Genomic DNA, 12754 nt, shown 5'->3' with positions numbered 1-12754 from the left:
CAAAACCGTTTTCCACTGTCTTTAACCACGCGAGGGAAGAGGTATCAGAAGCAGATCTTTTTCTCAGAGTACGAACACCAATATATTAAAGTCAGAATACTCCCACAATACATTACAAGCGAAGGTACTGAAATAAGAATTCCACTGAAGTACAAGTACAAAAAAAAAGTCATCAGTAAAATATAATTCAGAGTAACAAGTACTGGATCTGCAGTAAAATTTCCCCTGTAGCTGACTGAGATATGTGATACTGACAAGTGTATTCACAGATATTGAGGAGCACTACTGCATGTTATCTGGTTAATTGCCGTCAGGGATGTCACTCAGTGGCTAAGTTGCATTGTGGGTAATGTAGGCGCCAAGATTGAAAAGGATGAAGAAAAGCGTGGAATAAAAAAAGGTGATATTTCTGGGTCTGCTGTGTCAATTTTGATCATTTGTTCATCATTTGTAAACTATCCATAATGAATCCAACAGTGTTTCAGGAGTGCTTTTCATAACATGGTGCCTACATTACCCACAATGCAACTTAGCCACTGAGTGACATCACTGAAAGGGAATTTATCAGATTACATGCAGCTTCCTCTGGAGCCACAAAAGGCTTTATACTACCTGTTCACATATTCAGTAGTACTTTGTAAAAGACCTGTAAAAGCACTTAAATGTGTAAAGTTGGTGGAGTTACCCTTTAATACTGATTCATCAGTGCTTAATTTTACTGTTGATAAACGTAAGATAATTTAATTAGAGCCACCGTTCACCATTTAAAATACAGTATGTAGTTTAGTCCAGTGGTTCCCAGTCAATCAATAAATCTCAGGGGTCATAGTGATTAATTTGATAGGAAAGAATAGAAAGAAAAAAAAAAGTCCTGCTACACAAATCAACAAGATTTTCTTTGACTTTTGTTTTCTTGTGCAATATTAAAGTTGTTTTACAGTAAGTACCCAAAAGACATACTTGAGTAAAAGTGAAGATATAATGTTCAAATATTACTTTAGTAAAAGTGAAAGTCACCCATATGAATAGATAGACAGTCCATCTATATAATATACGTACTTAAGTATTAAAAGTACAAGTGAAAATAGAAATAATTAGTAGTAAAATCAAATAATTGTAGTGGAGTCAAAATTCCAATATTTGCCTCCAACATGTAGTTGACTGGAAGTATCAAGTTGCAGTAAAACAAAAATACTCAAGCAAACTTAAGTGCAGTACTTGAGTAAATGTACTTAGTTACATTCCATCACTGAATACTAATTTCAGCTCTTTGGACTGTCTAACAGTTACTTGACAGAAACCACCTGAGAAGTGTCTCTTTGGGGGACTGCTTACAACATACAGACCTCTGAAATGTGCACATGAGCTCATCTTTATTAGTTTTTTTTATCATATATCTTCTCTCTAAACGTCTTCGTAAACATCCTGGGTTGAAACCTTTATAATGAAATAAGTGTATGTTTGTGCTTAGCAACGGACAAAACCGAGGAATGGGCTAATTAGCCAACTAACAAAGCGATCAAAGGGCGGGAATGAGTTTATTAAAGGGTTGCATTCAGCCCACGGGCCGCCAGTTGAATAGCTCTGCCATACAGAAGACTGAACTGTGGCAGTATACAACCTGTTCCCTGCGGGATGGCCTGAAACAGTGGGTTTTCAGTCTGAGTTTTGGGGCCTCCACTGAGACAAAGCGTGGAAATAGGCGGCTCCTTAGTTTACTTGCGTAATTTCGCTTGGATGCCTCGAGATCATGATTGAGTTATGTGATCCAGTTAGCCCAAAACTGCTGTTTGACACAACTTCACACTACAACGAAAGCTCTGTCCTCATACATTTATTTTTCTGATCCTAGGAAAATGGGAAGAATTCACCAAATCAGACACATTTAGACTATTCGATGTGATCTGCTTGTGATAAGTAATGTAATGACTAATTTAATCTCACTTCTATTCGCTGAGCCTCCCCGGAAGCTGTTAGGAGCCCTCCCCCCAGGGAGGCCCTCCTCCCACTCTGACAACCTGTGGCCTCGAACACATTAAGACCTTTTAAGTGAATGACTGTACTGTGTTACGTAATGGAAAATAAAATAGAGAATGCAATTTCAGTTTTTTTTTTTCTTTTAAATAACACTGCCGCCTACACACATTGAGTGTGTTTACATGCACTCTAGCATCACGGTTATTGACAGGTATTTGGTGCATTTTGATTATGTGTTCGTACCTGAAAGCATCATAGATTTAAGAAACCTTAATATGATGGAATATTCCCTCGAAGCCTCAACTGTCGGACAAAAAAACAATGTGATGATGTTGTTGATCATGCAGAGAATGAACTGCACTGTTGCTGATGACACAAAGAGGACAAATCCAGCAGCACAGAGGCAGATGTACCTCAGAAGAGACCGAGAGTGGCTCGATGTGGAGGAGTCGGAGACATGCCTGCACCGACAGACGCTCACAAAACACTGCGCGAGTGTCTTCTTCTTGCTCACAGCAGTGTGTACATGCACGTACGTGTTGTGCAGTGGTTCAGCCCACGCTCAGCCCCACACAGCTCTCACTTTGTCCTGCTCTCATTCACTTACCTACCCGTTACTATAGAGACACAGCAGAGAAAGAATGCTGAAAGCCGGCTGGGAGACAGATATGCAGGAGACCCTGGCTGAATCTTAATAATAAAGAGAAGACTCAAAAACGCAGCGCTGGGAAGCTATTACATAACGCTGCTGCTGCTGCTGCAGGATTCTGCCATGGAGTCAACCTGTAAAGACTTGGAAAAAAGAAAAACTCAACTATTATGAGAAAAAGCTATTTTGACCATCGTGATGTGCTGTTTTCCACCGATTCCTGTAACTGTTTGACCTCACAGATCATATGACTAAGTCTCTGAAAGTTGAAACTGATGCTAAATGAGTGTTGGTGGCAGCGATTAAAGCTGGATTTCATATCATATTCTGCTTTAAACACTAGAAATTGATCAATTAAGTGATTATATGTCATGTTTTGCAGATGTAACAGTACGTGAGTTGGGATTATCAAGAACAAACCGTTCCCTTATTCATTAACATTTGACAATTTGCAGTCAAAATAGATTTCGATTAAGTTTCTCCTCTCCGAGTAAGGAAACGAGGTTTTGATCCTACTGTTTACTATCGCCAGACTGACATAAGACTGCAGTAAATGAATGAGACCTGTTCCTCTCCGTGCTCTCATTCACCCCCTTTATGTTTTTTTTTCTTCTAAATTCTCTGTTTCCCTGTTCCACTTTCTTTCCACCCTCCCTGTCTCTACCCACGTCTCAAACTACTTCACACCCATTCCCTTTCTGTCAAGTTGTTTTTGTCATTTTCTATCCGCTTTTTTTTTTTTCCTTAGCTCTGTAAATAGATACTGTATGTCCCTATAAGACAAACACACAGAGGGGAGAGGGAGAGAGAGAGAGTCACAGACAGTTCTGAGACTGCAGCAGATTCTAACCAATCACATGAAGCAACCCTGCAGCCCACGTGGCTTATTCATAAAAAAACAGGAGGAAGCCCTGATCAATCCAGCTCCATTCTCTCATACAGCATATCAGCAATGTATCCGTGATCTGAGCTACGGGAAGCTTCTGATCATCTGTAGAGGCATATTTTAAAAAACCTTCATCCATTTTGCACATGTCAATAATGTAGAGAGTGAGATCAGTTCAGCAGATTGATAAATATGGATTCCTTCTCACATTTTCTTCTTCTTTTTTTGTTGGCAGTTTACTTTGTCACTGTTTAGTTTCTGTGCTCCCATTTCAGTCCGTGGCCCCGATTAGAATACCCTCGACACACAGATAGGACACCAAAAATATCCTCTATATGTGTCAGCTTACTCCACTGTTCTCGCTGCACGGCACAGGTAGATCTACTGCAACATACTCCAGGATGTAATTGAGCTTTGCTTACACTCAAACCAAATTTAGGGGGCCAAAAATCATAAACTTTCCTGTGCATGAATACTCTATCTGATGAGTTTTTTTTTTAGTTTCATGGCAACCAGTGAGGTCTCATGAGTTTCTGTCTCATGGCAACCTACAGTATGCTATCATCCCAGTAAGCATATTCGTCATGGACTTATTTTGTATTGCATAACCATGTCCCAAGGGTTCCCTGCTGCAAATCAACGGATTAGCGAGCGGTGTGTGAGTAGATAAGAGGCTGTCCAAGGTAATTACTTCTTGAGCAAACTGCAAGGTTTGTACAAACATGTACGCTCTCACACATTAAGGTATACTGCATACGGTAGTGAACACTGACTAGAGCTGCAGTGATAGGTTGACCGAAGAAAATTGTCATCTATTTTGACATTTGATGTTTTACATGTGGCGGACCCTGCCACCTCTCTAGCTTCAAGCAGGGTTCTGGGACCTAATTTTCCCCTGAGAACAGCTTGTTTATTCAGTTATGGAAAAAATAAATATTTCTGAGTTTGTATTATTACCTAATTAATATTGTAAATATTAAAATCCCGAGTAGGAACTTCTTCTCCGAAACTACATAGTGCCCCTTTAAATGTAAGGATGTGCTGCTTTTCTTTGTCATTTTTTCTGACAGTAAGTGAAGAGTCTATTGAAGTGCTACACAAAGGCAGCCGGACTTGCCTGAGGTTCTTGAGGACGGTTCACCTCTCATCCAAGAGGCTTCTTCAGATCTCAGAACCGCTTCAAGAAACTCAAGCGAGTCCAGTTGCCTTTGTATCGCACTTAGATATCCCATCTTCACCAACATCAATGAAGAGTCTTTCGGTTTTTGGACTGTTAGTTGGACAAAATTAGCAATTTGAAGACGTTACATGTTGCTTTGAGAAATTATGATGAGCATTTTTTTTAATATAGATTAAACAGTTAATCGATTAATCGTGTAAATAATCTGAGGATGATTTGATCATAAAAAATAATAATTACTTGCAGTTATAACATACACATAACCATTAAAGGATAAGTTCACCAAAAAATGAAAATCCAGTCACTATCTGCTCGCCCCCATGCCGATGGAACGTCAGGTGAAGTTTCGTAGTCCACAAAACATTTCTGGAGCTTCAAAGCAAAGCAGCGTGGCAGCATTCTCCCAAACAACTGAAGCAGATGGGGACTTGTTTCAAAACGTATAAAAACAACTAAAAACAACCATAAAGTGGCTACATACAGCTTGTCCAGCATAATTCAGGTCTCCAGAAGACATGAGATCACAAGTTGATTTGAAAAACATGTTATTTACACCCTTTTTTTAAAGCAGAAATCTTCACTGTAGCTGCTGAGCTAAAAGCGTTAGCGTCTGATGTCGGTGCAGAGCTTGACTGCATGTTAAAAAATGTAAATAACATTTTTCAAGAATTTCGGAGACTTGGATTTTGCTGGACGAGCCATATGGAGCCATTTTATGTTATTTTTCCGCTGTGTTTTTATGTTTTGAAGTCCCCATCCACTAAAGCTGATTAAGAGCTCCAAAAAATGTTTTGTGGACTACAAAACTTCACCCAACTTTCCATCAGCATGGGGTGAGTAGATAATATCTACAAAGCATTACCTGAACAAACAATGCGAGAGAGATGAGAGATCCTACACAAGTTTGGATTTATTTCATCATGGTCATCATAAACAATTACTGCACTGACCATTTATTAACATGTAGAGAGAGTGGATGCAACTGTGGCGTGACACCACAGACGACACACACACACATCTAAATATCAATAGCGGACATATAGGAAGAAAAAAAAAAAGGACTGTACAAAAAGATTCACAGGTGATCATCCTAGAGCGAGACTTGACTGAAAGGAAACACTGGTACACGACCGTTAATGTTATACCACTGTGCAAAAACATCAAAGGTTTGTTCTCAGCTGTGCAAAAAATAGCAGCATTAAAATTCAACTTTCCAAGCAATGGGTTCACAACACAACACAACACCACGATGACCACTTAACATGGAGCATAATACTGAACACTGTATGCCCAAATCACTTTTTTAGCTTATAGAAACTGCGATGATGTTTTTGCGAATGACGATGAGATCTTCACATCCAAGTATTTACAATCCTTCGGGAAAACGACTGTTGCCAACTGAACCTGGCAACATTTACAAAAGCATTGACCAGTTAGGCTCTATTTGTTGTTGTTGTTTGTTGTTGTTGTGCTTGAACTACATCACACGCCTTCAAAAACAGGCAAATACCATAAAGAGCGGATTCACAATGCAGGATATGTACATGTAAACCATATAGATTCAGGCCAGTAGCATTAAATAGTTGGCACGTATGAGATTTACATTAAAAAAACCTCTTTTAAAACTTTACATTCCGTTCAGTCTTTACTTATGTCGACCTCTGCGGTGTACTGGGCAGAAATACACAACAGAGGCTCGGTAATCTTGCTGTGTGGCCACCTAAGGGCCCATTTAGTGCAGTTTATCTTATACATTCAAAAGGGGGAGCGATTCTCCCTTTTCTGCTTATACATTTCTTCGCCTTATCCTCATTATCGGCATGAACCATCTTCACACTTACAGTTGGCAGGCAAAAACAGATTTTTTTTTTATGAAGAAGCTTTTTTAAAACACAAACGAGACAGCCATACACAGCTTTTACACGTGGGAAACTACAGCTTTTGCACCCCCAGCTGCCCAACAAACACTTGCTTCCGATATCTGTTGCATGTCTGCAGCTTACTGCACCTATAAGCCGGCAGAGGATTAAAATATAACAGAATATGCTGTACACCTCTGCTTACAAGGCTTTACAGCCTGTGTGCCGAAGGTGTTTTTCTGAGCTGACTCTGGTTCCTCTTAAGCCACTGCTTGGCTCCGTTTGTGGCGAGGTGACTCAAAAATAGCAGGGAGCGGTGGGAAAGAAATGTCCGCACAGGTCAGCACCTCGGACAGCTCCTCCTCTCCTCTCCACTCCTTCACACCAGATCTATTTCTGGTCCTCACTGCGACATCCTCTCACCTACCCAGCATGTAGGCTGATCATGGATGGATGAATGGATGGATGGATGGATGGATGGATGGATGGTAGCACAAAAGATTATCAGTGAAATGTCCACCAGAGGAAAATTTTTTTGGCAGTCCCCTCCAAAAAAACAGCTATAAATAAATAGATTAGAAGGAGGATTACTGACACTGTTTAGTTAGTAGACTAATAGTGTCCCTCAGGAGGTGATGTGTACCATGAAGTCAATCCCTGCGACACTCAAGGGACAACACAAAAGAGGACAATATACCATTGGCATGCATTTTTTTTTTTATGAAGTCTCCTACAACTGTAGCCTAAACACCTGGTTGTGTAACATCATTAGAGCCCAGACGTGAGATGCCTTCATCGCCGGCTTTTAACAATTCAAAACCACCTTTATGTGATTTAGCAAAAAACATTCATCTTTTAAATTAAAAAAGGGAAAAACACCAGCGTCCCTCCGTCTCAGCGGTCCAGGTTGGACTCGCTGCTGTCTCGCTGGTTTTTCAGGTCCTGGAAGACCTGCGTGAAAAAGTGCGGGTCCGCGTTCAGCTGCAGCATTTTGGCACTCAGCCTGTCGATGATCCGGAGCGACGTCTCCCAGAAAACGTCCTTGTTCGCGTCGATCATGAACGGCTTGAGCGGGTAGGAGATCTCGTTGCCCATGTAGGAGTAGGCGAGGTAGAGGCAAGTCTGAAAGGTGCCCTGCAGCTCGGCCGGGCTGTCGATGCTGTCCGCCACCGTGTCCTCGCACAGCAGGTACACGAACACCACGTTCGCCGGCGTGATGAAGCCCTGGTCCTGCCAGCCCTGGAGCAAAAGAGTCCGGTCGATGTTGCGGAACCAGAGGATCACCTCCCCGCTGTTCAGCTCCTTCAGTTTGAAACACCTGCGGCACATGAAGTCCCCCAAACAGCGCAGCAGCTCCCCGGTGGAAGCCTGGATGACTATCCGCCGAGGCGACACCAGAGACAGGCTGCTGGACTGCTTCTTGACGGTGGAGAGCCTCCCGTTTTGGACCGCGGTCTCGTTGTTCTGCGTGGGCACCGTGGGCACCGGTACCGGGATCGGCACTTTGGGTTTCTTCTCCTCGGTTTGGTGCGTTTTCCGGATGTTCTCGCTGTTGAGCTGAGCCACCTGGTTGGTCGGAGGGGCCAGCAGGTTCGGGGTCACTTTCTTTGCGCTCTTCTTGGCCGAGCTGGCCACCAGCTTCTTCCAGGAGAGAGACACGAACATCGAGTGGCGCTTCAGGCTCTTGTCGTTCTTCACAGCATCCCCCGCCAGCTCGGCGTCCATGATCGACGCCTTCTTGGTGGCCGGTGATATGGACAGGACGGTTCCCATGGCTGCGGAGGAGAGAGCCGCGGTGCTGTGGATGCTGCTGCTGCTGCTGCTGCAACTTCAACGCAGTCTTCTGCGGGGTGAGAGGCGGCGGAGGAACAGTCACGACAGCGATTGAAACTCCATTTGTGGTCGGGATAGAGGACGAAGATTTGGGCTTTTCGGACCGAACTTGTATTCCAACAGATGCTCCGTCGGCTCCTCGATGCGACACGATCCTGTGGCTGCAGCCGAGACGAAGATTAGTCGCGCTGCGTAAAGTCACAAGCGAACCAGCGAGTGCGGCACCTGAGTGACAGGCGAGCCGGCCAATCAGAGAGCCGATCGGTGATCCAGTCAGTGGGTGTTGTTTTTAGTCCTGGGCTGCCATTGATAACCTATTTACAGGTAAGACGAGCTATTCTGGCTCCTGTTCTTCTTAACCACTTGTCCAGTTTGGAGAATTAGTGCTATGTTTATATAAAGCAGACCACTTCTCCTGCCAGCATTCAGAAATAAAAAGGTCCATCCACTGACCTACAGTGGTGAACACAGACACTTAAAGGGGCACTGTCTAGTTTTGGGGAAGAACTTTTAATCAGAAGACTTTTTTATGCCTAAATAAACAAACTCTTTGTTTTCATGACTGAATAAACCGAATAAACAAACTGACTTTAAAGCACAACGCAATTTCATACTGTTAGTTTACACGTGGCGGACCCTGCCACCTTTCTAGCTTCAAACAGTGTTCTGGGGACTTTGTTTTCCTCTGAGATCAGCTTGTTTATTCAGTGATAGAACAAATAAATATTTCTGAGTTTGTATTATTACCTCATTAATACTGTAAATATTAAAAGTCTGAGTTGGAATTGCTTCTCAAAAACTACATAGTGCCTCTTTAAGTAGAAATAATCAACAAGTAGAAGTCATGTGTTTAACATTGTACAGAAGCAAAAGTACTACAAGTGTTATCATACAAATACTCATACAGAAGGGCGTATTTCAGATTAATGTTTATCAGATTTTTGAAATCTAATTATTGATGCATTAATGTGTCACTCTTGGTGGTTTAACTGCTTTGCATCGATCGTCTCATGATTTTCCCTCAGGGATCGATAAAGTTTTATCTTCACCTTATATCAGATTTTTTTTCTTGATTATATTTTGTGTTATTTAACTAAATCGTCTAAGTAACGGAAGTTGTAAAAACAAAAAAGTAGTGGATAGGGGGTATAAAGTAGCATTAAATGTAAATACTCAAGTGAAGTACAAGTAACCTCAAAATTGTTCTGCAGTATAGTACTTGAGTAAATAAACTAAAAATAAAAAAAATAAATAAAATGTACTTAGTTACTTTCCATCAGTGAATATTAACTGATATTAACACCATTATCATCCTCATGTTAGTATTCCTAATATGTCTTTTAAATGAATGAATGAACCTGTTGAGGAAATGTAGTCAGTAAAGTAATCCAAGTATCATAATATTAGAGTAATGTAACTTACTTTTCGTTACTTTTGAATTACCTCAATACCAAACAGCATATTATTCTATATTTTAAAATGTAATCCAGTTAGTTATCCCCCTTTTTTACTGAAAAGAATGCATCTGTAATTGAATTACATTTTTTTTTTTGAATTTTTATGTAATCCTGTTACATTTATTCCATTACTCCCCAAGCCTGTAGGGGAGTACAGACACTGGCCTGTTTCCAGATAACTGATCGCTGACAAACATGGCAGCTCTTGAGTTTTAAAGTGAAAAATATCCTTAACCAAACCGAAATACCACCCTGTAAGACGAGACAAGACAAGACAAGACGAGAGGAGACAAGTCGAGATGAGACGAGACAAGCCAAGACAAGACAAGACGAGACGAGACAAGTCGAGGCGAGAGAAGCCAAGACAAGACAAGACAAGACAAGACATACTTCATTGTCCCAAAGGTGAAATTTTGCTTGATACAGCTACAATCAACTTACATGTAACTACAGTGTAGACAAGACATAACATGTTACATAAACTAAACAGATATTATACATCAATTCATTTAGTGTATGTAACTTGTGTTTCTGTAAACAAATGGAAGAATGGTGTGGTTACTAAATTGCATTAAAAAAAATGGCTTTAACATGTTTGATATTACATAATACCCTCTTGTCCAAGAATGTTCCCTGCAAGAAATGTTGGAAAGAAATCTGTACATGTGTTTCTGCCAGCACAGAGCGAACCCACTGTAAAATCTCAACTATGCATAGTACGCTTGATGTCAGGCACTTGTGTTTTCAAAAGAAGAAACATCACCTGCAGTTGTTTCGCTGGAAATGTGTTCACGTGTTGTCGATTCGTCAGGTTGTAATCTTTGACTTCTCTGGACCTTTATAATGTATGATTAATGAAAATGACATATCTTAAAACAACTTTAAAATTACTGGAGAGATTGAGATTTCAGATTAAGTCTATGAAGTTACTAATCTTATTATTTTCTGAGGGACATGCCAAGATTCCAGCTGTGTTTGTGGTCACAGAACCAAATAAGCCAAAACATCCAATTGGATTTTTGTGCCTAAACCTAACCAGACCATTAGCACAGCGTTGTTACAAAACTGATCCTAAAGAAGCGTGAAGTTGCAACTTAAAGTAATGCAAAGTATCAACATATCCGTGGTGTGCAGAAACGTACACTGTCTATTCTGGTGACCGGGAGTGAGTAGGTCATGGCTGTAATCCTTCCTCTTCTGTAACGGTGCATGCAAGTCTCAGGAAACTCCCTGAGTGATCCAATTAACCCAGAGTGGAACTGGCACCTACAACCACTAACTTACATGACTCCTGTCTGGAAGGGAAACAGACACAAACAGCATTAAAAGTCTACGGAGTTTTTGGAAAAGGCTTTGTCAATCAGCTGAATTGCATAAGATTACGCAGGAAGTTGTAGTAAACCTGTTCTAATGTCGTTCGTCTTAATTTTCCCATATTGCAATATATTTATTATATGTATTTATTGTACATGATACACTCATTACATAAGAAAGATATGTAGCTTTTTTTTTTTTTTTTTACAGCTTCTCTCTCTTTTTTTTTTGACAGTCCCATGAGTATTTATGGAGTGTGAGGGAATTCCTGGCATCTTCCCCTTGTTCTTGATCTCTTGTCAGTGTGGATAGTGGATCGTGAGGAGCTGTGATGCCAGAGGGATTCAGTGCAGTTAATCACAGAGTAAATGTATTGAGTTTGGAACGATACGTGAACATGTGGAATCAAATTATCTAGCAGCTAATCGGCAAAGTCTTGAATTATCCGGTGAGCTCTCGAAAGCTTTTTCTGATTTAAAACACAACATTCAGATTGAAGGATCATAGAATATATAAATATTATAAAAGGTACATAGTTAAACCTGGTGTAATCAAACTTAGTCAGATAATTTGCATATTCCTTCACTTTTCCTCCACCCATTGTCGTCATCATCACATCATCATCGTTATCACAACAGACACCCTCAGCATGATCTAATTATCGTCAACACCATCTTAACGAAGATCAAACTCGACACAGGCCTGACAGTCATCATGAGCTGTCTCATACACCTTTTAAAATTTGACTTGAGGGATTGCGACTCTGACGAAGCCAGAAGGTAATCTGAACCAAACTTTGTGAATCGAGATGAAAGACAATAATGCCCCAAAACAGCAAAGTGCTACCCATTTCACTCAAACTCTTTTGATCATGCCAACCTTTGATCCGGCACATCATCAGATGCTGATCAAAAGAAGCTCTTTCATCACAAACCAAACAAAATGCAACAGGATGTGGCGGAGGAATAATCGCAATGTATTAGACGTGAAGCAAAGAAACAAATCTGTTGCTTCCTGTGAGGGGGGGTTGTTTTATTTATTTATTATTTATTATTTTTGAAGCACGTTTTATTTGTTTCTGGACTCACATTTCATTATATGTCATATAATTTAACAAATTGGTTGTTTAGTAATCCAGTGCTAAACAACTATATACCTCTAAACATATGAAATATACTGTACGTGCATTAATGTTGTTCATGTACAAAGAATGTAAAGCTGGTGGAGACCAAAGATAGAGCTAAAAGAAGAATAACTATTGCGGTTGGATTATTCAGTTGGCTCACTGTCCGCTAGATTTGTAAATAGTCAATAGTTTGCTAAGACAACTTTTAAAGAAAGTATAGCTGCTAAATGCTAATGTTCACGAGCTAGTTATTATCTTCGTTGTTAGCGTCTTGTTGGGACAAAAACATAAATGAAGCTAAATGAAGAAAACCCCACTCATGATCAGTAGCTGGTTGATGAAGATATAACATATATTGTGTGTGTGAGGCAAAATAACCAGAATTCAGTTCAGAGTTACTGAAAACTGCTTTTTTTGATAATTAGCATTACTGTTTAAAGTTAAACGCGAGCAACACAAAATCCCCGAATATC

The 12754-nt window shown here is 40.5% G+C and overlaps 1 protein-coding gene across 1 annotated transcript; it reads right to left on the bottom strand.

Moving 5' to 3' along the window:
• Positions 1–7445: 7445 nt before the first annotated feature.
• cdk5r2b (cyclin dependent kinase 5, regulatory subunit 2b (p39)) lies at positions 7446–8324 on the bottom strand. Its single transcript, XM_073474278.1, has one exon. It carries the CDS (start codon positions 8322–8324, stop codon positions 7446–7448), a length of 879 nt encoding a protein of 292 aa, XP_073330379.1.
• Positions 8325–12754: the final 4430 nt, after the last annotated feature.

The sequence above is a fragment of the Pagrus major genome, chromosome 9 (assembly GCF_040436345.1).
Source record: "Pagrus major chromosome 9, Pma_NU_1.0".
In the NCBI taxonomy this organism is placed as follows: Eukaryota; Metazoa; Chordata; class Actinopteri; order Spariformes; family Sparidae; genus Pagrus; species Pagrus major.
Note: the sequence above shows the minus strand (reverse complement) of the source record. Positions and strands in the feature narration are given on the sequence as shown.